Source organism: Dipodomys ordii, unplaced genomic scaffold (genome assembly GCF_000151885.1).
Source record: "Dipodomys ordii isolate 6190 unplaced genomic scaffold, Dord_2.0 Scaffold193, whole genome shotgun sequence".
Taxonomy (NCBI): Eukaryota; Metazoa; Chordata; class Mammalia; order Rodentia; family Heteromyidae; genus Dipodomys; species Dipodomys ordii.
In genome coordinates, this window is record NW_012267409.1 from 658006 (window position 1) to 684762 (window position 26757).

The window sequence follows — 26757 nt, forward strand, 5'->3', positions numbered from 1 at the left end:
TAGTCTAGGTATTTCCTATGACCGTACCTAACATGAAGTTGTGTTCAGGACTATCTGGTTGCTGTCCACTTCCTAGTGCACTTCTAAATCCTTCTGCTGATGAGTTGACTGGTGGTGGGCCCCGCCCTGGGTAGCTTCAGGCTGCTCTGGAGAGACCCAAATAAACCCTCCCCCACTTCCTGTAAGTGGAAAGGCTGGCAGCTGGGCCCTAATGGCCAAGGGAGTAAGTGCTCAGATAAAAATGCGAAGGGGCTGGCTTTAGAAGCTTCCAGAGAGATGGAAATGAAGCTTCCTGGAGGCCATACACCCATGCTCCACCCTTGCCCGTATACCTGGCCCTGCCTTTTATTTTTTGTAGTCCAGGCAGGCCTTGAACTACTGATCCAAGTGTGTGCATTACAGGTGTGCAGCACCATGCCTCGCTTGTAACCAAGTGGCAAGAGTGTTTCTCTAAGTAAATTTCAGTACAGAGCTTCGGTGAGTCACTGGCAAGTTGTTGGAACCCACCAGGGCCACGGGAAGCCCGTGTCCAGCAGGAATGTGCAGCTGGCCTTGAAACTGGGGGTCCAGACCACTGCCTGCAGGCAGCGTCTTGCTCCCGTCCGCCGGGGAACTGCATGGGTGCTGGTGGAAACAGCCACCCCAGAGGCCCCCGAGGGTTCTGTTCTGAGTACAGAAATGAGTTTGTTTCCTCCTTAATGGCACATGCGCTGGGAGCGAGGGGCTGGCTGGGGATGCATGTGGTCTGCTAAGAGGGGAGGATGGCCAGGGGGGAGGCGGTGGCCCTGCTTCTGACGTCACTGCAGCTGGCGGCAGAGGCCGCGCCATGGACGCCTGTGTGGGGAGGCAGGCAGGACTGACACTCCCTCAGCCTCACACTCGGAGGATTACACTCTGTCCACGACGTTGGACCTCATTGCCAAGGCAATGGCGGCCTGGGGGCGCACTGTGTAACAGCACCCTGAGGCCTGTGCACTCTGCAACACCCCCCGCAAAACACCGCACGCACTACTCCAGACAAAGCAGTCAGTCTGCTTCACACACAAGCCACGTAAGACCGGCTTTGCGATGACCACCGCACAGGACTGACACCCAGGCCACAGCGAACACCGCAGGCCCTCCCTATACTGCAGACCTGAAAAACAGTTCAGGAAGCCAGCTTAGCTACATGGATCTCAGATACTGATTTAGATAGGTGGAGGCACGCTACTGCTGTTTAAACCCCACACACCACAGCCCGCTCCCAGGGCCACTGCTATCCTTGGGATTGGAACCCTCACTCCTACCTTAGGATCCACTTAGGCTCCAGGAACTCTGCCACTGCCCATGATAGTTCCAAACAACACAGAGTTCTCTTTCCTGTGCAATGAAGGAAACTAAAGGAGCCGGAGGGACTGGGGAGCAGCGACGGGAGCACAGGGAGAGACAAACTGCCGACCCATCCCACGCACCCCAGAGCCAAGGAGCGGGGAGGTGTGTTCACCCCCAAAGCCGCAGACAGTGGAGCACTGACTTCAATGCTTTGGGCAGGAGAAGTTCAAGAAGCTTTGGGGCTGCGACTTAATGATAACAAAACGGCAGGCATTGTTAACTGAACAAACAACTAGCGGTAAATATATTTCAGTTAGAATATTAAAAAATACGAGTATTAATACTGAAGCTCAAAGTGAAGTTTCTTGCCTATCTTGCTGCAGGAACTGAACAGAAAAAAAATAAAACAACTTCTTCTTCTTCTCCTTCTCTTTCTCCTTCCCCCCCCCCCCCATCCTCCTCCTCCTTTTCCTTCCCCTTTTCCTCCTTCTTCTTGTTTTTGCTAGTCCTGGGGCCTGAATTCAGGGCCTGAGCACTGTCCCTGAGCCTCGTTTGCTCCAACAAGACTCTTAGCACTTGACCACAGCACCACTTCTGACTTCAGGCTGCCTTCGAGCTGCAATCCCTAAATCTTAGCCTCCTGAGTAGCTAGATTATAGGTGTGAGCCACCTGGCGTCCAGCCGCAAACTCAAATTTAACCTCAAAGACCATTCTGCAACATGAAAATGCTGGAAATATAAGAACTGTACACTTCTTACATAAACACAGTGGCTCAGCAATGCATCACCATTTAACAAACACCTAATAGTTGTTAATTACTAGGAAAAAAACATTCCCCCCCAAAAAAAAATACCCTGCAGGGGAATAAAACTGTATTACCAAGTCACTCAAGGGGTATTAAGCAGGGTAAGATACCTATTTTATTTCTATTTAAATAAACAGCAAGCCAAGGAAAGTAGACTATTTGATCGCTAATGTTGGTGGAAAAGCCTCCCATCTCTATACTACACTGGAGAGTCTTATGTTTTGTCTAAATAATCCTAATATTGCCTTAGGCCTCTAAGATCAACAACTAAAGCATATTCTTGTGTTGTAATAATTGTGAGTTATAACAAATTCTAAATAATAGTTCTCGTTTCTGACTTATCTTTCACAGAGCACTCTACAGGAAAACTAGGTTCCTGAAGGCCCAGGACATCAGGTTTAAAACTCTTACTGAAATACTGGAAGAAACATGACTCATAAATTTTTATTTTTTGGAAGGGGGTGTGTGTGGGGGAAACAGGGCAGTCCTGGGCGCTGTCCCTGAACTACTTTGGCTTAAGGGTAGCACACTACCACTTGAGTCACAGAACCACCTCTGGCTTTTTCTGTTTATGTGGTACTGAGGAATCGAACCCAGGGTTTCATGCATGCTATGCAAGTATTCTACCCCTAAGCCACATTCCCAGCCCAAATTTTTATTATTATTATTTTTTTTGGCGGGGAGCCACTGGTGCTTGGCAAATTTTTACTTTTCTAGGTTGAATATATTTACTATTTACTTCTGGTTTTCAGAAGGTTTTGGGTTTTTTTTTATTTGTCAGTAGTAGGACATGTCCCTGAGCAATTTTTGCTCAAGGTTAGCACTCTACCACTTTGAGTCACAGTGCTACTTCTAGTTTTCTGATGGTTTGCTGGAGGTAAAAGTCTCAGGGACTTTCCTGCTTGGGCTGCCTTTGAACCATGCTCCTCAGATCTCCGCCTCCTGAGTTGCTTGCATTGCAGGAATGAGCCAGCAGTGCCCAAGCTCCAGAGGGTTTTTAAATGCTAAGTTGGATAAAACTTTCAAACACAGAACTTTAGGTAAACAGACCTACTTTATACTCCAGCTTTTTTTTTTTTTTTTCTAAATGAAAGACCCTTCTGAGAATTGAGCAAGAAATGGCTCTTTTTCCCCTCCTATTTTGAGAGAGCTAGAATCAGGAACCTGTGACTGCATGTGATAGCATCAAGAATAAAACCTACTAAGGAACAAGCCTGGAATCATGGACTGACCAAAGCAAAGGCTTACAACTAACTGGACAGCTAATGAAGATAGAATTCTCAAGAAATAAAAAAGATAGAGGCAAAGGACTCAGGCAGAAAAGAAGTGAAATTAAATGGCTATCACTAGGAAAGATGTGCTCCTGTAAGGACAGCAATTATTTCCCATGTGGGCCCCATTCCCTTCCCTTTTAAACCAGTATTTCTGCAGATAGAGCTGTGTGCCACAGGAATTCTGGGCAAAAACCCAAGAGAGGTAACTCTTTTTTTTTGGTCCGGTTGTGGGGCCTGAACTCTGGGCCTGGGCGCTGTCCCTCAGCTCTTCAGCTCAAGGCTAGCACTCTACCACTTGAGCCACAGCGCCACTTCCGGCTTTTTTTTTCTTTTTGCTTATGTGGTGCTGAGGAATCGAACCAGGGCCTCATGCATTGCAAAGCAAGCACTCTACTGCTGAGCCACCTTCCCAGCCCGAGAGGTAACTCTTGTTCCCTGCTACTCAGCAGGAGAATAGAAAGATCCAGAAAGCAGCCTGTATAGGTCTTCTTTCCTGCCTGTTTCTAGCACACTTCTAGGAGTGTTCTCATGGGGAGAAGAACAAGGCTAAAGGGACTTGACCATCAGCTCCCCTCTCGCTTCTTCCTTCTCTACTCTGGAGGTTACAGTGAAAGATGCAAAGGAGAACCCTAAGTCAGAAGAGTGCAAAGAAACAAAACTTATACGCACAGTGAGATCAAAGGAGGAGACTCTTAGGAGAGGAACACAAAGGCTCAAGGCCTACGTGCATGATTATAAAAAATGTTTATCAAAATGAACTCCAGGAAAAGGAAATGAGGCTTTTTCTGTTGCTGCTTTTCTTTTCTATCTTGTTTGTTCATTTACCTGTCTTTGGGAGGGTAAAGCGAGACATGTAAGTGGAGACAGAGAGTGAACAAATGTAGCAGTGGTACTCACTAGGCATTGTGTTGAAAATGAACTATACAATTTGGAGGTGGGGATGGGAGGGAAAAACTGCTAGAGAATGTGAGAAGGGGGGACACTATCCAAAAAGAAATGACTCATTACTTGACTAAATAACTGTAACCACTGTAGATCACCTTTATAATAATAATTTTAAAAATTTGTAAAGAGAATTTGTTATCTAAGCACCTGAATCATCACTTTCATTACAGCTGTAGGGACGGTGGACGAAAATGGGAGTAACAGCAGGCCCAGGCAGGGATGTCTGTGCAGGCCTGTCTTCGGCAGTCCAGAGTACAAACACACAGGGAGGGTGGCCTAAGTGATAAGACAGAGAGGGCAGCACAGCTCCTTCAGAAGGGGAGGGGAGAGAAGGGGCGAGCTTGAATTCTAAATCTCCAGGCCCAAACAGGCAATAGGGCAATATTGCGGCCTTCCCTCATTTGCTTGGCTCTCCAAATGTATTTCCCTGACTGGACGGGGCTGCTTGGGCCGGAGCAGCACTAGGGGGCAGCGGAGCGGAGCCGAGCACATGGAGACTGACCCATGCTATGGCCCAAGAGAAATGAGGGGAAGGGAAGAAACACACAGTGGCAAAGCCTGCAACGTCCACCCCAAATACTCATCAAGACCTAGTCTTGATGTGACTTCTCATGTTACTTCGTTTTATAAAGTGTTGACTGCTAAACTGCATAATTACAGAACTAGAATTAATCTACCTGTATGAAAGTGCTCACGTGAGGAGAGACAAAAACAAAGTTTATAAACTAATCTCTAAAAAGCAATTTGGCAATATGTATCAAGATTCTAAACTTACTTAAAATAAAAACCTTCTATGTACCTGTGAATGACAACCTAGCGATTTCATCTCTTAAGGATGCAACACAAACAAAACGAGGGAGAGCAGAATAAGCTATTAGTCCAGTGTGCTTATCATAGTATTAATCTTATTAGTAAAAATGTCTAAAACTAAGGTTTTGTTGTTGGTGGTGGTTTTAAGGCTTGAACTCAAGGCCCTGAGCTCTTCTGCTCGAGGCTAGCGCTCTACCACTTTGAGCCACTACTCCACTTCGGGTTTTTGAGTGGTCCATTGGAGGTAAGAGTCTCACAGGGACTCTGCCAGGGCTGACTTCAAACTGTGATCCTCAGATCTCAGTCTCCTGAGTAGCTAGGATAACAGACGTGAGCTGCAGACACCTGGCTTCTAAAGCTAAGTTTTTAAGAAAACAGAACATAAACTGCAATGTAGCTATGTAAGCAACTAGTACATACACAGTGATTAGGCTTGAGGAAAAAATGCTCAGGGACTGTGTCCAGGCCTTGAATTCAAGCTCTAGGACCAGCACAAAACATATATATTCTCTATGTTTTAAATAACTAATTCCTTTTATGTGTGGGTGTCAGTCCTGGAGCTTGAACTTGGGGCTTATATACTGTCCCTGAGTTTGTGCTCAAGGCTAGCATTCTGCCACTTTGAGTCACAGTGTCATTTTTGGCTTTTTGGTGGTTATTTGGAGATGAGTCACGCAGACCTTCCTGCCCAGGCTGGCTTTAAACCATGGTCCTCAGATCTCAGCCTCCTGAGTAGCTAGGATTATAGGTGTGAGCCACTGGTGCCTGGCCCCAGACAGTCTCTTATATAGCCCAGGCTAGCCTTGAACTTGTGATCTTCCCCAGTCTGTATCCCAAGTGCTGAGTCCAAGTATTTGCCAACATACTCATTGCCAAAATACTACATTAAACTAACATAAGATTAATAAACTATTATATTAACTAAAAAGAAGGCACAGACCATAAATATATGATCTCAAAATATCATAAATCTAAACCACAGCAAAACATTAACAAGAGTTATCCACAGGTAGTAAACCTTGGGGGCTTTGTTGTATGCAAACAATTCTACTTTCTATTTACACTCAATTAATAGGCTGAATTCATTAGCTAAAAATACTATGTCCTCTTCAGAGATTTACCTGGGTTTTGTAAATGAGAAACAAACAGATGGTAGTCAGCTGGCTTACTTGCTGCTAAAGGATCCATTCTATCTTTTTTTTTTTGGTCAGTCATGGGGCTTGAACTCTGGGCCTGGGAGCTGTCTCTCAGCTCTTCAGCTCAAGGCAAGCTCTCTACCACTTGAGCTACAGCGCCACTTCCGGTTTTCTGGTGGCTTATTGGAGATAGGAGTCTCACGGTCTCTCCTGCCCAGGCTGGCTTTGAACCGAGATCCTCAGATCTCAGCCTCCTGAGTATCCATTCCATCTTAATATCTTGTCAGCAACAAAAAAAATGCTTCATACATTAACTTTTAGTTTCCCTCCAAGTGGCCCAACATTAAAAATGTTAAGTATATTTAACGTTTATCAATATTCCAGTATCTACTACACTGTATTTAAATTTCAGGGAAATATTATAAAGAGGGAAAAGAAGGGAGCTAGTTCTATGCTCATCAGTACTGAGGCTCTCAGCGGGCAGGACAGCGGGGTGTTTAAGATCCTAGCACTTTCTATCTGCATGCAGTGGGGTGTACAGAAACCCGGATTTGTAAAATGACTGATGACTTTACCAATTTGTGGTCTTGAATGAGTTAACTAGTGCATGAAAGTTTATTAAAAACAAAACTATAACTAATCTGGCCAGAACTAAGTGTATTAAAAGCTTTAACACAAGAGTAAAGACAGCACTAGTAGAAAGAACTAGACTGAGAGTGGATGGGATGTGCTGTAAGTGCATGGTTTCAGGTAACTCCCAATCTACGTGAGGCTCAGGCTCCACATCTATCACATGGGACTGCAATTACGTCCCCTTTACAGACAGATTACGAACATTTCATGAGAACAATTATGTTCATATGGCTTACAAGATACAGAAACACCAATAAGATAACAGTAACAATCTCTCTCCTAGGCTTCATTTTCAAATTCCTCTACAATTCTAATAGGATAGCACAACGTAACGTTGCAGAGCGAACCCAAGACTGAACCACTGAAGCACTGCTCTATCATTCGTGCATGGCATTACTGTGAGAACTGTCCTAGCAGTTTTTTTTTTTTTGTTTTGTTTTTTTTGGGTCTGGTCATGGGGCCTGAACTCTGGGCCTGGGCGCTGTCCCTTAGCTCTTCAGCTCAAGTTGAGCGCTCTACCACTTGAGCCACAGCGCCACTTCGGGCTTTTTTCTTTTTGCTTATGTGGTGCTGAGGAATTGAACCCAGGGCCTCATGCATGCAAGGCAAGCACTCTGCCACTGAGCCACCTTCCCAGCCCCTGTCCTAGCAGTTTTAAAAGTAATTTCTTTGTGATAAAATTATGCTAAGTATCAACAATAATCTTTCGTGCAATTCAATTTTCTAGAGGAAAATATAAGATCTCATGTATCTGTGTAGATATGTTTAGTATCTCAGTTTTTGGTCAGCATAGAGTTTAACAGCTAGAAAAGTTTGCCTTAACACAGCTTTCAATTCTATCAATAAGAGACAAATAAATCAATCAATAAGACACAAATAAATCCATTTTTTTAAAAAGCCAGAACTAGGGCTTGACTAGGGGCATTCTCAATCATGAATGGCGCTCCATCACTTTAACTATGTCTCTAATTATGGCTTTTGCGCATTAGAAATATGATTTCCATTTGTTTGCCTGGGCTGACTTCAAACCTTGATCCTTAAGAGCTATGTTTCCAGTAGCTAAAAATCTAGCATAAACTACTAGCACCTACTAATAAATGATTTTTTTTAGTTGTTACTAATACCTAGAAAGCACTTTAAATTCATAAAATGCTTTCACGTAAATGATATGCTCTGAAATTATTTTAATGACATGTCTTAAGGTTATATAAATTAATGATATGGCTTGGAGAGACAGAAAGTCTCTTTATCAAGCAGGAGACTAATAATATAGACTACATTCATATAAAAAAATGTACATGGCTCTTAAATTCCTCAGAGGTATTCTATACCTATACAAGGTAGCAGAATATTTAGCAATTACTGGTCAAGAAGTTATTATATGCCAATAACCATTTAAAAAGGACCAATCTTGGCAAATGAAAGATTAAATCTAAGAGTTCTTATGTTGTGAGGAATCAAGCTTTTCAAGGTTATGACTCACAGCACCATCTTTTTACTTCTGGACATAACTGATACACAATAATGACTCAAGGTTCTTTAGACTTAAAAAAACGCTACTAACAACTTCAAGGTGAGAAATTAAAGAGTGCTTTATATGCACTAAAAATGCACACAAAACTACAAATGAAAATCAACAGAATAACAAAGCATCTACAAGTGGCATCAGTGTTCTCTCTGGCATAAAGGAAATGCGTGCTGGTCAGGAACACATACTGCCAAACCAGCATGAAGCATTCTCTCTGGCTTCTGACAAAAATAAAGCAGAAAGGCAGGAATCTTAAAATAGAAAATGCTTAAAATGTATTTAAGAGCAGAGATTCTTTATGTGTTTTTTGTGCCAAGGCTTGAACTCATGGCCTTGTACTCTTCCTTGGCTTGTTCATTCAAGGCTAGCACTCCACCATTTGAGCCATGTCCAGCTTTTTGGTTGTTAATTTGAGATAAAAGTCTTCTGGATTTATCTGCCTGGTCAGCTTTAAACCAGGAACCTCAGCTCTTAGCCTCCTGAGTAGCTAGGATTACAGGCATGAGCTACTGGTGCCCAGTTTAAGAATAGAGATTCTTGTGGTAGTGGTTCATGCCTAGCTACTCAAGAGACTGAGATCTCGAGGATGGAGGTTTGAAGCTAGTCTCGACCGAAAAAAGTCCATAAGGTTCTATCGCCAATTAACCAAAAATAAGCCAGACCAAAGTAACAGAGTACCAACCGTGAGCAAGTAAGCTGAGCAAAAGGGTAAAGTGCAGTATCAAGCACCAGTACTGGTACATAGACTGGCACATATTAAAAAAAAAAAATCAGGCCAAATATTTCACAAGACCTCAAAAATATTAAAATGTGACATCTTTAAATTGGCTTTTGTTACTGACAAAAGGTTAAATTTAAAATTTTCTTTTTTCTTTTTGTCTGGTCGTGGGGCCTGAACTCTGGGCCTGGGCGCTGTCCCTCAGCTCTTCAGCTCAAGGCTAGCGCTCTACCACTTGAGCCACAGCGCCACTTCCGGCTTTTTTCTTTTTGCTTATGTGGTGCTGAGGAATTGAACCCAGGGCCTCATGCATGCAAAGCAAGCACTTTACCACTGAGCCACCTTTCCAGCCCCTAAAATTTTCTTTTAAGGACTGAAATTGCCAATTAAAATAGAAAAAGCCGAGGTTTTACAATATATTGCCATCTTTCAAATGAAAAACAAGCAAGTAAACAAACAAATCAAACTACATTCCAAATTCAAGGAGATCTCAAATTATTAATCAGAAAGGAAAAAATCTTTCTCTGAGAAAAGAATGATCTGCATTAAAATACTGGTTTTAAACGGAAGCATTAATTATCTTTAGTGCCCTCATAGTGTGATAAAATGAAGCATATGAAAACATCCCAATCTTTTAAGGTTTTTTTTTTAAATTCATGGAACAACAGCAGAACCTATTTTAGATCTGTGTTAGATAAGTCCAATGTGTTGACATTTTCTTCATGGTTTCTTTTTTTGAGTTAAATTTTTTGTTTTGTCAGTGATGGGACTTGAACTCTAGGCCTGGGCGCTGTCCCTCAGTTCTTCAGCTCAAGGCTAGTGCTCTACCACTTGAGTCACAGTGTCACTTCCAGTCTTCAGGTGGTTTATTGGACGTAAGAGTCTCACGGACTTGCCTGCCCAGGCTGACTTTAAACCTAGATCCTCAGATCTCAGTCTCCTGAGTAGCTAGGATGATAGGCGTGAGACACTGGCACCCAGTGAGTTAAATGTTTTCTAAAATTTTTACTAGGAGCTCACATTTCTTAAAATAGTATTTCCTGAAAATTCTTTAAAGCATGATGTTTCAGAAGAGATTTTGACTTAATTCTTGGGACACAATTATTACAGAACATTCAAAATTTTTAGCTTGAATTTTTTTTTTTTGTTGGTCATGGGGCTTGAACTCAGGGCCTGGGCGCTGTCCCTCAGCTCTTCAGCTCAAGACGAGCGCTCTACCACTTGAGCCACAGCGCCATTTCCGGTTTTCTGGTAGTTCATTGGAGATAAAGAATCTCATGAATTTTCTTCCCCTAGCTGGCTTTGAAGCATGATCCTCAGATCTCATCCTACTGAGTAGTAGGATGTCAGGTGTGAACCACCAGTGCCTGGCCTGAAATGGAATTTGGATTGAAATCCAAAGACATACATTCACACACACACATCCTTAATCAATGACATTTTTCATGTGTGCATGCACCAGTCCTTCGGCCTAACCCCAGAGCAAGCTAGGTCTCTAGCACTTGAGCTACAGCTCCACTTCTAGATTTTTGTGTTGAACTGGAAAGGAGAACCTCACAGACCTCTCCTGCCTGGGCTGGCTTCAAACTGCAATCCTCAGATCTCTTGAGTAGTTAGGTGTGATTACAGGTGTGAGCCATGGGTACCCAGTTCAATGACGAATTTTAAGGCAGGCTTTCCTTTAACCTCCATCTCATGAGTGGAGCCAGGGGTATGTTTATTTCTATTTACTGTACAGCTGGGCTAAGATTCTTCAGGACTTCAATTTTGTCATGTAATCACCATTAGTTGTTCCATCTTTTGAAAGGGTCTGGGATGCTTTCTAAATTAGTAAAGGTTCTCAATGGAAATTAGGCTGCACTGTTTCTCTTTCTTACAGCATCTCACCTACAGATCTGTATTTCCTGTATTTTAATTATGTGTGTGCATGTGTGTGTGTGAAGACTGCCTATCTTCCAAGAGAAATAAACATACTCATAAGGCAAAGCAAGAACTAGTAACAATAAACTACCATATATTTTATAAAGATTAGAATAGTTTATATAACTGATAATACATGGTTAAGAGAAGGTTATTTTAATAATAACTCTTCTGCCTCCGGGAGCTCTTACTTACTTTGGAAGGAGAACCATCAGTAATTTTCACCAACTGCCAAAGAATCGAGTAATGGGAACATTGCAGTGCCTGAACGACTATCTGTATCAAATGGAAAAAAAACGCAATAAAAAATTGAAACAAATGAGACAATTTATGTTTGCACAGTACTAGAATAATTATTTTACTGGCTTTTCTTTTATAATGAGGTTCCAAATCCAGTTTATATATATTAATGAGAATGGCTAAAATATTTGACTAAAAAAAATAAACCAACCAATAGAATTCAGAGAACAAAAACAGACCATATCTTGATAATATGGACTCAAATAAATAATACTATGCCTTCAAACAAAAATGTACTATTTATCTATTGGGTATTATGACTGGGGTCTGAACTTAGGGCCTTTTACTTGCTAGGCAGGCACTCTATCACCCTTGGGCTTTTTAAACTTCGTTATTGATTTATTTAGTAGTACTGCTATTTGTCTCAGTCAGTCTGGACTAATTCCTCCTATTTATGCTTCCTTCATAGCTGGGGTGATAGCTATGCACTAACACGCACAGCTTTGTATGGGTTAAGATTGGGGAAGGAGTAATCTCCAGAAACTTTTTGCCTAGGCTATGATCCTCATGATCTCAACCTCCACAAGTAGCTAGGATTACTCCCAGCATTGTATAAAGTTGTTTTGTTTGTTTTAAAGAAAAGCAGTGAGATTATTTGCATTAAAACAAATATTCTAGTCATTTTGTTGTAAAGTATTTTAATATATAAATATGTATTGGAAAGTATAAAATGTGCAATTTACACTACGTATTTTAAATTGTATTTATAAAGCTTAATGAATTATCATAAAGCAGAAATACCACTACAACCACCATCGAGGTCAAGAAAGAGAATATTAACAGCATCTTATCCTGGTATCTCTTTCTTTTCCTAGGGCTCACAGCTATTTTGACTTATGCATTAATCGATGTATTTTTGGTAGTGCAGGAGTCTGAACTGAAGGCTTTACACCTGCTGAGCAAGTGCTCTTTTTTCTTCTTTTGCTACAGCTGGTTTTCAGATCAGATCCTCTATTTTTTGTCTAGGGCTAGTCTTAGACTGTGATTCTCTTATTGATGTGCACCTGAGGAGCTGGGATTAAAAGCTGTGACTACTACGCTTTTTTCTTGAGAGGAGGCCTCACTAACTTTTGTCTGGCAAGTTAGAATTACAAGGTGTGAGCTACTATGCCTATCCAGTAGTCCACCTACTTAACTACCTAACTCTGGACCACTGAAGTTTACTGTGACTAGTGGTGAATATCACATAAATAAAATCATGCAATAGGTAGCTAAGTCTGTTTTTTTCCCATTTAATTCTAAGGGGTTATACATGGTGCTTGTACCTGTGGTTTTTAAAATCATCCTGTCAAATATGCAGAAAATGCTCCTACTAATGCACACTACTTTGAGTTTCAGGGACTCTGGGTAGCTGCTATGCAATCTTGGAATCATCTGCTGGTATGCCACATGCGCACTGATCTAGGGCAGAGGGTCTCACTCTTTAGTTCTCAGGACCTCTTGACACTGTACGGACTGGGGCTGCAGTTCAGTAGTAGAGCACTTACTTAATATGCTCGGAGTGTGATTCCTAGCTGAAAACAAATGAACAAACCCAAGACCAAAACAATATTAAGGACCTCAAAGACTTAACTTTTCTTGTCTGAGAGATGAACAGAGGTCCTTCTGTATGCTAGGTGAGTGCTTTAGCAGTAAGTTCCATCTTTGCCATCCCCAAAGAGTTCTGTTTATGTGGCTTAAACATACCATATTAGTACCATATTACAGAAAAAAAACAAGGCTAGCTATGGTGGTATATGGGAAGGCATATATAGGAGGACTGGAATCTGAGACTAGCCCTAGACAAAAATGAGAGAAACTATCTGAAAAACAAGTGAATTAAAAGGGCTGGGGTGTGACTTAAGTGGTAGAGTACTTGCTAGCAAATGATAACCCCAGCACAGCTGAAAAAGTAAAGAAGTCAAGTGGTAGAGTGTTTGCCTTTAGCTGAAGAGCTCAGACCCAGGCCCAAAGTTCAGGCCCCACGACTGACCAAAGTTAAAAAAAAACAACGACAAGGGACTGGGAAGGTGGCTCAATGGTAGAGCGCTTGCCTTGCATGCCTGAGGCCCTGGGTTTGATTCCTCAGCACCACATAAGCAAAAAGAAAAAAGCCGGAAGTGGCGCTGTGGCTCAAGTGGTAGAGTGCTAGCCTTGAGCTGAAGAGCTGAGGGACAGCGCCCAGGCCCAGAGTTCAGGCCACGACCGGACCCCCTCTCCCCCCCCAAAAAAACCCTAAAGAAGCATTTACAAAATGTTTATAAGATATGAAAGAATACATTGATGACAACATATTAACCCACTTTTATGAAAAATGAAATATTAGAACAAAAAGTGAAGTAATAGTTTTATATTTTTGCAAATTTCTTTAATCTATATTAATAAAAACCAACTGCATTTTCCTATCTGTGCCTTCATCCTGCTATATGTAGTTTTTGTGGTGCTGGACCTGGGTCTTGATCCCAGGGCCTGCATGCTATCCCTGAGCTTTTTTTTTTGCTCAAGACTAGCACTCTACAACTTGAGCCACTGCACCATTTCCACCTTTCTTTTTGGGGGGCTAGGTGTGGGGGAGGGTGGTGCTTTAATTGGAGATGAATCTCATGGACTTTCCCTGCCTGGACTGTCTGCCTTTGAACTGCGATCATCATATCTCAGTCTCCTGAGTAGCTAGGATGACAGGCCTGAACCAGTGATGCCTGGTTTGCTACAACATAGTTTTGAATGAAGAATATGAAAAGAATTTCAATCTCACAGAAATCACTGGGGAAAAAATTACATTTAGTAGTCTTTGTGGATAAGTATGATATTCTGTTAGGACACAAGTACTGTACAGCTGTGACAGAATGTGACAGTAACTTCTTATAAAAATAGTTTTGACCTCTGTACCTCCACTAAAACTCTTGAGTCCCCTGACTACACTGACAAATAACTGCTCCAGGATCACAGTAGTGTTAACTTTTACTACAGATTACCAAACTGTATCGAAAGTGATTGTATCTAGGAGTTACAGATAGTTACTGTGGCTCAACATTTTAATTAATAAATTCCTATTATCACAGGTCACATGTGGTGATTCTATAGAGCAGAACCCTAACACAATTTTCTTTTTTCTCGTGTGTGTGTGTGTGTGTGTCCATACTGAAACTTGAATTCTCAGACTTGTGCTCTTCATAAGCTTTCTCATTCCATCTGGTACTATTATACCTCCACTTCTGGCTTTTTGCTGGTTAAAGAGTCTCATGAATTTGCCTGTCCAGGCTGGCTCTGAATCATGATCCTCAGACATCAGCCTTCTGAGTAGCTAGGACCATAGGCATGAGCTACTAGTGCACAGCTTCTTTTGTTTTTAATTTGTCTTTCTAATTTTTTAAACTTGTATCTAAAGTCCTTCTGTTTTGTGAAACATCTAGTTCAAGACTTTGGTTGTTATTTTCTTTCTTTCTTTCTTTTTTGCTAGTCCTGGGACTTGAACTCAGGACCTGGGCACTGTCCCTGAGCTTCTTTTGCACAAGGCTAGCACTCTACCACTTGAGCCACAGCGCCACTTCCAACATTTTCTGTTTATATGGTGCTGAGGAATTTAATTTCATGCATGGAATTGGCTTCATGCATGCTAGGCAAGCACTCTACCACTGAGCCACATTCCCAGCCCATGGTTGTTATTTTCTAGGGAGACTAATGAAAAGATAAATGTCAAGAATCACAAAATAAAAGAGTATTCGAATATACAGTATACCTTTAGCACAATAAACATACCTGATGTTATATTCCATTATTTCAGATGTTAAACTTATTTCTATTATCCCCCTCATGACAAAAACCAAAGAAGTGGAAATATATAAAATTAAAAGATAAATCAACAAATAAAATCCTTGTTAGATTTAAAATGACTGCATTTCAAGTCATTTAAACAAAGGTATCTCCAGTGTGCCTGCCTGGGCACTGAAGATAAGTCCCTTAGAAGAGTGAAGAGGAATGGGTGGTACTGCTTTTGATGAAACACTAATGAGATGGTATCAAAACGCAGAACCAAGAAAAGTGAAACATTATCGGCTGTCAATGACCATGCAGGGACCTAGACCTTGGCCTTGTATGCAGCAGTAGAGCCTTGGGCTCTGCGGGTGTATGTTCAGAGGAGACTATCATTGAGGAAAAGCCTCGAAAGCTCATGATGCCGCAGACTACAGTGCTCTGAAATTACTCAAATTTACCTATACTATACCATATCGTAGTAGGTCTAGCACTGATAACCTGAAACCACAAGAATAGGCACCATTACTGTCACAAAAATTACTGTTGTACACATTAATATTGAACCACCCAAAAGAGTAGACCTTAGCTCACGCTTGAACTGAACCATGACGCTTGATTCATTTTTCCCACACTATCCCACCCACCTTCCACTGAAGACACGCCACCTCAGATAACTGAAAATGTGCACTTTTTAACTTCAATACATTTTGTGTTCTTTTTGGTATAAAAGGATCACCATAACCCTCACCTTGCTATTTGAAATACAAAAGTCCCATTTTGATGTTTCACATCTTGGCCTTTTTGGGGGGAGAAGGGGATAGTCCTGGGGTTTGAACTCTGGGCCTGGGTACTGTCCCTGAACTTTTTTGCTCAAGGCTAGAGCTCTACCACTTGACCCAAAGCTCCACTTCTGGCTTTTTGAGGTTAACTGGAAATAAGAATCGGTCCTCAGATCTCAGCCTCCTAGGTGGCTAGGATAACAGGAGGATCTACAAACAAACAGCTACTGTTTGTCCCCTCGTTTCATTGAGGGAGTGTCTTGCCTGAGAGCAAATCCCGCCTGTAGAGCACATTTCTGAGGAAATGAAGAAGCTGAGCACCTTCTCTGTCCTCTCCTCTTTTGCCAGCAGGACACTGAAGTGCTAGGATGCTTGACTCCTTGAAGGACTGGGGAGGACAATGGCACCAGATCTCTCTCTCTCTCTCTCTTTCTTGTGGGACTTGAACTCTAGGCCTGGGCGCTGTCCCTCAGCTTTTCAGCTCAAGGCGAGCGCTCTACCACCTGAGCCACAGCGCCACTTCCAGTTTTCTAAGTTGTTCATTGGAGATAAGAGTCTCACAGACTTTGCTGCCCTGGCTGGCTTTGAACCATGATCCTCAGATCTCAGCCTCCTAAGTAGCTAGGATGACAGGTGTGAGCCACCGGTGCCCAGCTGGCACCAGATTTCTATTGAATTAAAACCCTGAGATTCTTTAGATTAATTATACATGTATACAATGTATTCTGATCATATTCACCCTATCATGTACATCTGGATGTGATATCATTTATGTTTCCTGCCAAGAATCCATAACCAGAATCTAAATATTACAAACATCAGAAGAAGTTAAGCATTAATCTGTCCTCTTTAACAATATGTCATCAAACACAAAGGCTAAGAAAGCATTCCCTATTAAAGGAGATATAAAAGACCTACTAAATGCTGTGTGCTATTCTGGGGTAGCACAAATGCTAACATGAGCATTTTAAATACTTTTTGCACATTAACAAATGTAATATATAAGAGTAGAACATACAAGTCAAATGTGAAAAAATATTGACAATTGGTAAAGCTTATAAAGGAACTGGCTTTCTATTATTAGAACTTTTTTTTTTTTTGGTTCGTCGTGGGGCTTGAACTCTGGGCCTGGGCGCTGTCCCTCAGCTCTTCGGCTCAAGGCTAGCGCTCTACCACTGAGCCACCTTCCCAGACAGCCCTAGAACCTTTTTTGTTGTTGTTGTTGTTGGTAGTGAGGCTTGAACTCAGGGCCTGGGCTCTGTTCCTTAGCTTTTATGCTCAAGGCTAGTACTCTACCACTTTGAGCCACAATGCCCACTTCAAGTATTCTGGTGATTAATTAGAGACAAGAGTCTCACAGACTTTTCTGCCCAGGCTATCTCTGAACCACGATCCTCAGATCTCAGCCTCCTGAGTAGCTAGAACTACAGGTGTGACCCACGAGCACCTGGCAAAACATTTTCTGTCATTGCACTTTTTGAGATGTTGACTCAAAAAGGTATACTCCTAAACTTTGATCTTCACCGTATTTTAAAACTATGAAAACAATAATGAGAAAAATTACATTCATGCATACAAATCTTGATAATCCCAAAGTGTGGGACTAAGAACCTTCTAATTGCACTGGTTACCATGTGAAACCGCCACACAGGGCTGATTCAGTCCCTAAACTAGCTAGATATTAGTTTTAAGGTACTTTGAAGATGTTTAACACAATCAAGGGATGATACAGAAAGCATCTGAATTGTCTGGTCATATAAGGAATTCATTGTAGTTTTACTTGTCTTTTTTTTGGGGGGGGGGTGCGTAAATACTGAGATGTGAGCTCAGTGCTCCAGACGCGCTACCACTTGAACCAGGCCCGCAGCCTTTTTTCCTTGGGTTATTTCTGATAGGGTTTGCATTGTTCCCAGGTCAGCCTGGACCAAAATCTTATTTTAAACTTCCTGCGATGGTTGGGATGACATGCATGTACCGCCACACCAGCTTTTTTTTCTTGTTGAGATGTGGTCTTTTGAACTTTTTTGGCCTAAGCTAGCCTCAAACTGTGATCCTCCCAATACCCGACCCCAAGTAGCTACCAATGTAAGCTACCAATGACCTGAGGAGATGGGGGGGGGGTGGATTTGTATTTCCAATTCTGGGTATCTTAAAATGAATGGGAACACAATCTAGTTGTCATACATCGAAAGTTCACACACATGGTTAAAGAATATGTCTTCTGAGCCGTTTAAAGAATTAAATGTCACATGGACATATATTCTTATTGGACAAATATAACATAAAGGGGGAAAATAACACCTTCACAGTGAAAACAAGTAACAAAACTCAAAATAATAGTTGAAGATAACACCATGAGAAAAGTCAGAGCTAAGGTAATAGCCATGGTGAAATGAATTAAATAAATGTTGTTTTGTTTTGTCGGTCGTGGGGCTTGAATTCTGGGCCTGGGCGCTGTCCCTGCGCTCTTCAGCTCAAGGCGAGCGCTCTACCACTTGAGCCACAGCACCACTTCCTGAATTAAATAAATGTAGACATGATTATAATCCCTGGACTAAATGGTACTTTTCTTATTCTCTCCTGAAGTAAACAAAAATTCAATCTTCCCTTTCAGGCCCTTTCAAATCTGAAGTGTAAATTGAGAAGAAGAAGGTTTAATTTACTGAAAGTGAGATGAAGAAAGGCTGAGAAGTTGGAGTGCTACTAGTGAAACAGCAGGGTCAAACAGCCTCTTTTCCGTAAGTCACAATGAAAACGTCTAACCTAACAGGGACGTGGGGTGTAGTAAGAGTGCCAGTGACATCCAGTAGTGGCTAAGTAAATAACGCTCGGCAGATTGCTTTTTCCCCCAGTGTTGAGGTAAGCAAGAATAGCTAAACTTGGTGATATCCACCTGTTGTCTAGCATTAGGGAGGCTGAGATTAGGAGGGAGGAGAGCTTTGAGGCCAACCTGAACTGCGTGGCAAAGCCCTGTTTCAAAATACCAAACCAAAACAAGAATGAATTTTAGCAATAATACTGTTTCTATGATTGTCCTTTTTCGAGGACAAAAAGGAAATATTGCTGAGGTCGCCGTGAAAGTACTGGTGTTAAGGATGCACCTGCCTTTGCCTCATACAACTGGGAAGCCAGGCTTTACAACTAACTGTGCCTCGTTTCAGGGACTCACTTTAATCTGAACTAGAATTCTGGTAAGCCCGTTGCAATTTTTCTTGCTTTAGAGTAATAGAGCCTTATTTAAGAGTCCATATTAGTAAATGAGAGTCTCCATCCATCACCAAAGCACAGCTGACGTCTTGATGACGCTGGCATTCTGGTCTCCTAAGTACCTGGTGTTACACAAAATGACCATTTCTTTTTTGATATAGAATGTGAGCAATTCCTGTCTCTTCCACTCACTCTAACTTGTAGGTGAATACAGAAAGGTCTAAAATCTACTCATGCACCCCAAAAGCCATTTAATTTTGATTTTATAACAAAACCCAGGTCATACCTATGACCTGATATGATCTCCATTTAGAATGCTCCAGTTCGTAATGAGACTAAGATGATGGCAGGGCCAAGCCAGCTAGGTAGACAAGTCAGAGCGACTCAGGGTGTGTCCACCTCTGATCCCCGAGATGACGAGAGGCTAGAAATAGGTGGACAGAAGCAAGAGGAGAGACCCTATCCTAACAGCAACCAGTGAGAAGCAGGGTGGAGGCATGGCTCCGCAGAACCATGCCAGCCTAGCAAGCAGGAAGTCCTGAGTTTAAACCTCCTAAGAGTGCTACTATCAAGAAGGTGTGTGTGTGGAGGGGGGGGGGGCTAAGGGGGGGAAGGGGGATGTTCCATTACATAATAAATCAATCAGAACTTGTTGTAAAGTTGCTGAGAGTAATCAATGATATTGCTCCTAGAAGAAATATTTGCTTATGCTAACATTAAACTTTAAATACATTAACATAATCTTTGTCTAACTGTTCTAATAATCACTCAAAGGAGTGGTTGCATTAAAGATTTCTCACCTCTGAGCCCCTCTGGCTCACATCTGTAATCCTAACTACTCAGGAGGCTGAGATCAAAGGGCTGTAATTTCAAGTCAGTCCAGACAGAAAAGTATTTGAGACTTCATCTCTAAATAATCAGCAAAAAGCTGGCCTGGAAGTATGGCTCAAGATCAAGATCCAGAACCAGAAAAAAAAACACCACTATTTCTATGATTTTAGAGAAGCGTAGCTTTCAAAAACAGTAAAAGAGTATCAGTAAGTTCATACCTGTTCTGGCATAGCTCCATGTTCAATTCCAGTCTTTAATAATCTGTAGCAATTACCAAACAGATCCCATTTTGTGAGATCGTGAGCACTAAAACAAACAAAAGACACATTAATTTTACAGTGGAAGAAAGTTTAAACTTGTGCATAGTTTCAGTGACTAGAAGAGCAAAATAACCATTTTGTGTAGAACTCAGAAAGATCCAGAAGAAATTTCCAAGTGTCAAAGAGGGAACAAGCAAGACAAATAAGTGCTGCCAATAGGAATTTATGAGAGAAATCAGCAACAAATCTTACAACTTTACCTGAAGGCTTCTATCCCAGTTTTCCTAGGCTCATGTTCCATATAGAGTGCCTGGCCTTTTTAGAATAATTTACATTTTAAACAGGTCTACTCATAATGTGAAGATATATAACCATATGCACAGTGTGAAAGAGATTTGCAGTCATGAAATATAACTAAAGACAAAAACAAGGCTGGACACTGGTGGCTCACACCTGTCATCCTAGCTACTCAGGAGGCTGAGATCTGAGGATCGTTGTTCAAAGCCAGCCTGGGTGGGAAAGTCTGTGAGATTCATCTCCAGTAAGTTGCCGAAAAAGCTGGAAGTCATGCTATGGTTCAAAGTGGTAGAGTATTAACCTTGAGGGAAAAAGCTCAGGGACAGTGGCCAGGCCCTGAGTTCAAGGCCCACAAGTGACCAAAAAACCAAACCAAACCAATCCAACAAAAAATCAGACAAAAGTAGGGAAAGGGAATATGGGAAACATCAAAAACTATACAATAGGTATTTATATAGCCTGAAGACATCTATCTGCACTAGGTTAACAGTGAGATCATTTTTAAGTTCTCCTGAATTATACTACTAAAGTAGTTCATTTGACAGTGGTGATCAATTTTTATCAAACAACTAAGTATTTTAAACATTAGCTTACATTCAGATGGGTGATTTCACTGTTATATCTCATGTTTACACTGTATTTCAATCAATTTAATCCCACCACTCTCCCTAACAAAATACAGGGGGCTTTACTTTTCCATAGCATTCCAGAAAAATTAAATATGAAATGGCTTAGATTTCCTTCATTCTTTTTTTTGTGTCCTCCTTCCTTCCATTTAGTGTTTGAGACAATATTTTACTACAATGCTCAGACTGGCTTCTATTTCTTGGGCTCAAGTCCTTCTTTTGACTCAATCTTGCTAGTAGTATGGATTATAGACAAGTACTACAACATCTAGCTCTAAGCTTAGGTTTCAGAAAGTGGTTTAAGAGTTGCAAATCAAACTTACTTTGTTTTTTTGTTTTGTTTTTGTCGGTCATAGGGCTTGAACTCTGGCCTGGGCACTGTCCCTAAGCCTTTTTGCTCAATGTTAGTGCTAGTGCTCCACCACTTTGAACCACAGTGCCACTTCAGGTTTTTTTTTTTGTTCTGGTGGTTCACTGGAGAACAAATCTCAGGGACTTTCCTGCTTGGGCTGGCTTTGAACCACGATCCTCAGATTTCAGTCTCCTGAGTAGCTAGGATTACAAGCATGAGCCACCAGTGCCCGGCTTCAAACTTTCTTTTGACAATAAAGTTCTATTTGTTTTTCTTCATAAAATACACTTGCCTTCTTACAAGTGACACATAAAATAAAACTCAAAAACATACATTTATCTGAGCCTTGTTTCCTAACTTAAATCTAGACACACACACACACACACACACACACACACACACAGTAACAACCAAGCCTTCAAGAACTCAGAGGAAAACAAAAAAAGCCAAAGAAGCTACTTTCATGCCTTTCTCCAAAATCATGGTTCCTTTTCAGTATTTAACTAATGAAGATGTGCTTTTAATACTATTATGCATATTTTGAAACATTTAAATATTACAAGATGGCTAATGACAGCTATTAACCTCACATTTTTTGTAGTAAGAACACTTAAAATCTAGTCTTAGTAATTCTCAATATAAAAAATTGTTATTGTCATAGCGTATTAATAGACCTCTTAAATTTCTTTTATATAACTGAGAAATTGCCTTGTTCAAAATTTAGCAACATTTCTAAAAGCTATCAATTGAAATCTATAGCTAAGAAATCTATTTTAAAACAAACTCATTAATTTGTTACGCATTAATTCATTTAAACCTTTTACATGTTAAGTATATTCATTAATATATACATTAAATGGTAAGTTTTCATATTAGAAAATCTGAATAAATAAAAACACACTACAACCTCTCACTATTTATCTAAAATTGCTCATTGGGAGATAGGAATAACAAGCACTATAATCCATCGTGAATGTTGGTATGTACTGTAAATGACATACTTGTGGAAAGAAGTTAACCGCTTTAGAGTGGAAAGAACATTGTAAATATCGTCATCATCAGCTTCTTCACCCTACAAATTAAAAAGAAGATCATCTCGTTATCACTATTTACATTCACATTCAAGTTTATGAAACTTAAATGTCCAAAGTAAAAGTCATTGTGTAAATAATAAAGATTCACTGCCTTTTTCTTTGGTGGTAACTGGGGCTCGAACCAAATGTGGTTATTTGCTAGGCAAGCGCTCTGCCACTTCAGCCATAGCCCTGTTCATACATTCACCATAGATAAACATCTATAAGGACAAAAAAATTCCCAGAAATCCCATCACCTGGTGGCGATACCCAGGACTTACATTTAAATAACATGGTACATGACTGTACATTTTTCCAATTAATGTTATATGACAAATTCCTTGAAACTGAAATTGCTGAGTAAAAAAAGGGTCTTTGGGGAGTAAGATCTAGGAACTGAACTGGCAAATACTTTACCAGTGAGCTATACCCCCAGGATGGAAGAGTTTTAAAAGTCTTATTGATTATAAGTTACTTCTGCGGCTTAAATAACCACAGTAGAAAACTGTATGTTTAAAAAAACAGAAGAGTACAAATAGTACAAAAATCCTTTGGAAAGCGAGCAATCATGAACTAACAGATTATTAGATAATCTCATCATAGTTTGGAAAGGGGATGTAAAGCAGGAGTAGCAGAAATTATTTAAAAAGAAAGTGGAGATGCCTGCTGACATCTTGAGCATAACATTGGTTAGCCAGCATTCTCTATAAGCATCCTTAATATGCATGTTCTTTTCATCAATACATTACAATAATTTAGTTAATACGAAAATACACATCACGTCCCAGAATAGGAAAGAAAATCAGGAAAAAACAAACCTTGGAGACTTTATTTTGGGTGGTGGTTGAGTTTGAACTCAGGGCCTTACTCCGACTATCATGTCACTCAATCACTTATGCTACTATGCTTCTAGTACTTTTTGTTTTAGTTTAATTTTCAGATAGCGTTGTGTGTTTTGGCTAGGTGCAGGCCTCTCCCAAGATCTGGGATTATAGGCAGTCTCATCATGTGTGTGCACACAGGCTTGACCTCAGGTCCTGGAAGCTTTTTCACTCAAGGTTGGTGCTCTACTACTTAAGCCACAGCTTCACTTTCCCAGTTTGATTTTTGAGATAGGGCTTTACTCCTTTGTGTGTGTGTGTGTGTGTGTGCTAAAACTGGCCTTGAATCACAATCCTCCCACTTCTACCTCCTATGTGGTTCAGATTGAAAGATTTCTTTTTTTGTTGGTCATGGAGCTTGAACTCTGGGCCTGAATGCTGTCCCTCAGCTCTTCAGCTCAAGGCGAGCGCTCTACAGCTTGAGCCACTGTGCCACTTCAGGTTTTCTGAGTAGTTTATTGGAGGTAAGAATCTCGTAGACTTTCCTGCCTGGGCTGGCTGTGAACCTCGATCTTTGGATCTCAGACTCCTGAGTAGCTAGGATGACAGGGGTGAGCCACTGGCACCCAGCTTGAAAAGTTTTCTTAAAAGAAGGGAAGAAAAAAAAAACAAACCTCTAACATAAAAATGAAGTATATCTAAGGCTAAGTAGGATACAGCATTGCAGTAACTTGGCTAAGTTTTGAAAGGAGTAAAAAATTTTACTTCAAAATGGAAATAATATATACACATAGCTACAGCTACACTGAATTACTATCCCAAATTACTGTATGTGTATTTTAACCTTGGAACAAACCTCTTGCAGCAAGTCTTCCACAGAATGATTGAATCGATCTACAAACTCATCAATCAATTGGCTCCGAGCGATATCCACTCTGTTCTGGATGGTGTACTCCTCACTGCACAAGATGCTGTAGGTCTTACTGCAGGCTTCGAGGACATCTGATTCCACGTGCTTCTCTACCACAAACTTAATCTGTTTCAACAAAGCGTCCAGATGCTGAGGAAGAAAGAAAAAGAAAAACTGTGATAGGGGTTACTACTGAAAGAAAAAAAGCATCTCAAGTAAGCTTATCTGGGTGCATGAAAATGAAATAATACAGCTAATAAAAATTCCAGGTGGAAGTCAGTTGCACAGTGCCTTACCTTTTCCATTCTGCCTGTGCTGTAGATTTCTAGGTCAAAATACTGAGGAATTTGTAGCAAGTTTGCTACCTTTTCTGCATCTGCAGAGTACTAGAAAGAGAAACAGCAAAACAAAAATAAACGATGCACGTCAGGCATTGAAAGTAAATTCAGTGACATGTCTCAAAACACTGAAAATGGTACTATACCTTTGATAGTAACATAGGAAGTGTGATGATAAAATGTTCAGTTAGTTTGTTTCTGTCATCTATTTGCGTTTTTCTTTCTTTGGCAGTTAGCACCTAGAAATCAAAATGGTTTAAAAAAATGTCAGGTCCTACCAAATTCCTGAAATAAATACATGTAATTTTATACATGTATTTAATATGCATTATTATTTTATTATGTGGCTTGGTTAGGTAAATCCACAACTTATTTAACTTAAATAAAAATATAAACATTTCCCAAAAGCAGCAATTATGAACACAGAAATGGAAGCCCTTGCTGGGAACTAGTGGTGTATGCCTGTAATCCCAGTAGATGGGAGGACTGAACTCCAAAGCCCAGTCCTGGGCAAAACCTGGAGACCCTATCTGAATGAACCATAGCTGATTCTTGTGCTAAAGTAATGTGGAACCCGTAACATTCAAGATGACCTCTTAAATTCATCCCTTCTGATACGCCTTATGCAGTCTTTTCCCATAATGAATGAGGAGCCAACAGGATGTTGTTATACTTTTTGACATAATGGGGACTGCAATCAAACCATGCATCCGCTCACCAAGTAGTGCCTACCACTGAGCATGCCTATCAGGCTCTTGGCCTCTTCTTCCCTTGTTCTTGGCTATCAGTCACATTCTCTGCCGTGATTCTCTGGCCTTGCCACAGGCCCCAAAATAATCGTGGACAGAAAACCTTTAAACTTACAAAATAAACCTTTCCTCCTTAAAAGTTTCTACCTTGCCGGGGGACTGGTGGCTCACGCCTGTCATCCTAGCTACTCAGGAGACTGAGATCTGAAGATCACGGTTCAGAGCCAGCCTGGGCAAGAAAAGTCCATGAGACTCTTATCTCCAAGAGCCACCAGAAAACTGGAAGTGGCGCTGTGGCTCAAGTGCTCGCCTTGAGCTGAAGAGCTGAGGGACAGCACCCAGGCCCAGAGTTCAAGTCCCACGGCGGACCAAAACAAAAAGTTTCTACCTTCAGGCATTTTGTTACAGTAACAGAAAGCTAACTAACACACATCCCAAATCTGCTATTGAATTTTCAAATTTCTGTATTGTACTTTCAACTCTAGAATTTTTATTTGACTTTTCTGTTCTGGCGGTCATATTTATAATACAGGTAGCTCTACCACTTGAACTATGGCTTCAGTCTTTTTCTTTTGGTCGGTCATGGGGCCTGAACTCTGAGCCTGGGCGCTATCCCTCAGCAATTCAGCTCACAGCTAGTGCTATACTATTTGAGCCACAGTGTCACTTCCAGCTTTTTCTGCTTAAGTGGTGCTGAGGAATCGAACCCAGGGCCTCATACATGCAAGGCAAGCACTCTACCACTGAGCCACCTTCTCAGTCACAGGCTTCAGTCTTTTATTAGATAAATTATGTTTTTAGATGGGCTTTCCTCATTCTTACCAGGAATTGTCTTGAATTGTGATCTTCCTACCCATGCTTCTTGTGTGTGCAACCATGCTTGTTATTGGAGATGGGATCTCTAAGTTTATGACCTATCTGGCCTTGAAAAGCTGGGATTTCTGGAATATGACTCAAGATCTGGGTCTATACTTGTTATTTTTGCAGGAAAGTTTTATCTACCAGAAATACTCTCCACCACCTGTGATCATCTCATCTAACCTTTATCTACATTATAAGGCATCCACGCACAAATATTCCACCTATCCCCAAATGACACAGCTATTAAATAAAAAGAAAAAATAAATAAAAAGAACTTACAAGTGAAACAAAGTACACTTCCCAGACCTCTCATTCACTTATAAAAGATATGATTATGAAAAGCCTTAAAGTCTTGCACAAGTACTATGATAGAAGTGGGTACAAAAACTATGGGAACATGAAGTAAAAAGAATTTATCTTTGGAAGATGGGTCTAGTAGACTATATACATAATAAAGTCATGAGAGCATGAATTCTTTACAAAAGTACCACACTTTCACAAAGCCACATATTTGAGACCATCCCACTAAAAGATGTG

At 40.9% G+C, this 26757-nt stretch overlaps 1 protein-coding gene across 1 annotated transcript in view; it reads right to left on the reverse strand.

Moving 5' to 3' along the window:
• The window catches only part of Stag1 (stromal antigen 1), a 118540-nt gene that overhangs the window by 17646 nt on the left and 74137 nt on the right, over positions 1-26757 (reverse strand). Inside the window, exons 15-20 of the mRNA XM_013034662.1 lie at positions 24757-24849; positions 24569-24658; positions 24219-24422; positions 22470-22540; positions 20152-20239; positions 11277-11357 (exon numbers count right to left, since the gene is read on the reverse strand). Of these exons, the coding sequence (XP_012890116.1) occupies positions 11277-11357; positions 20152-20239; positions 22470-22540; positions 24219-24422; positions 24569-24658; positions 24757-24849 (627 nt within the window). The remainder of the gene's footprint in view (positions 1-11276; positions 11358-20151; positions 20240-22469; positions 22541-24218; positions 24423-24568; positions 24659-24756; positions 24850-26757) is intronic.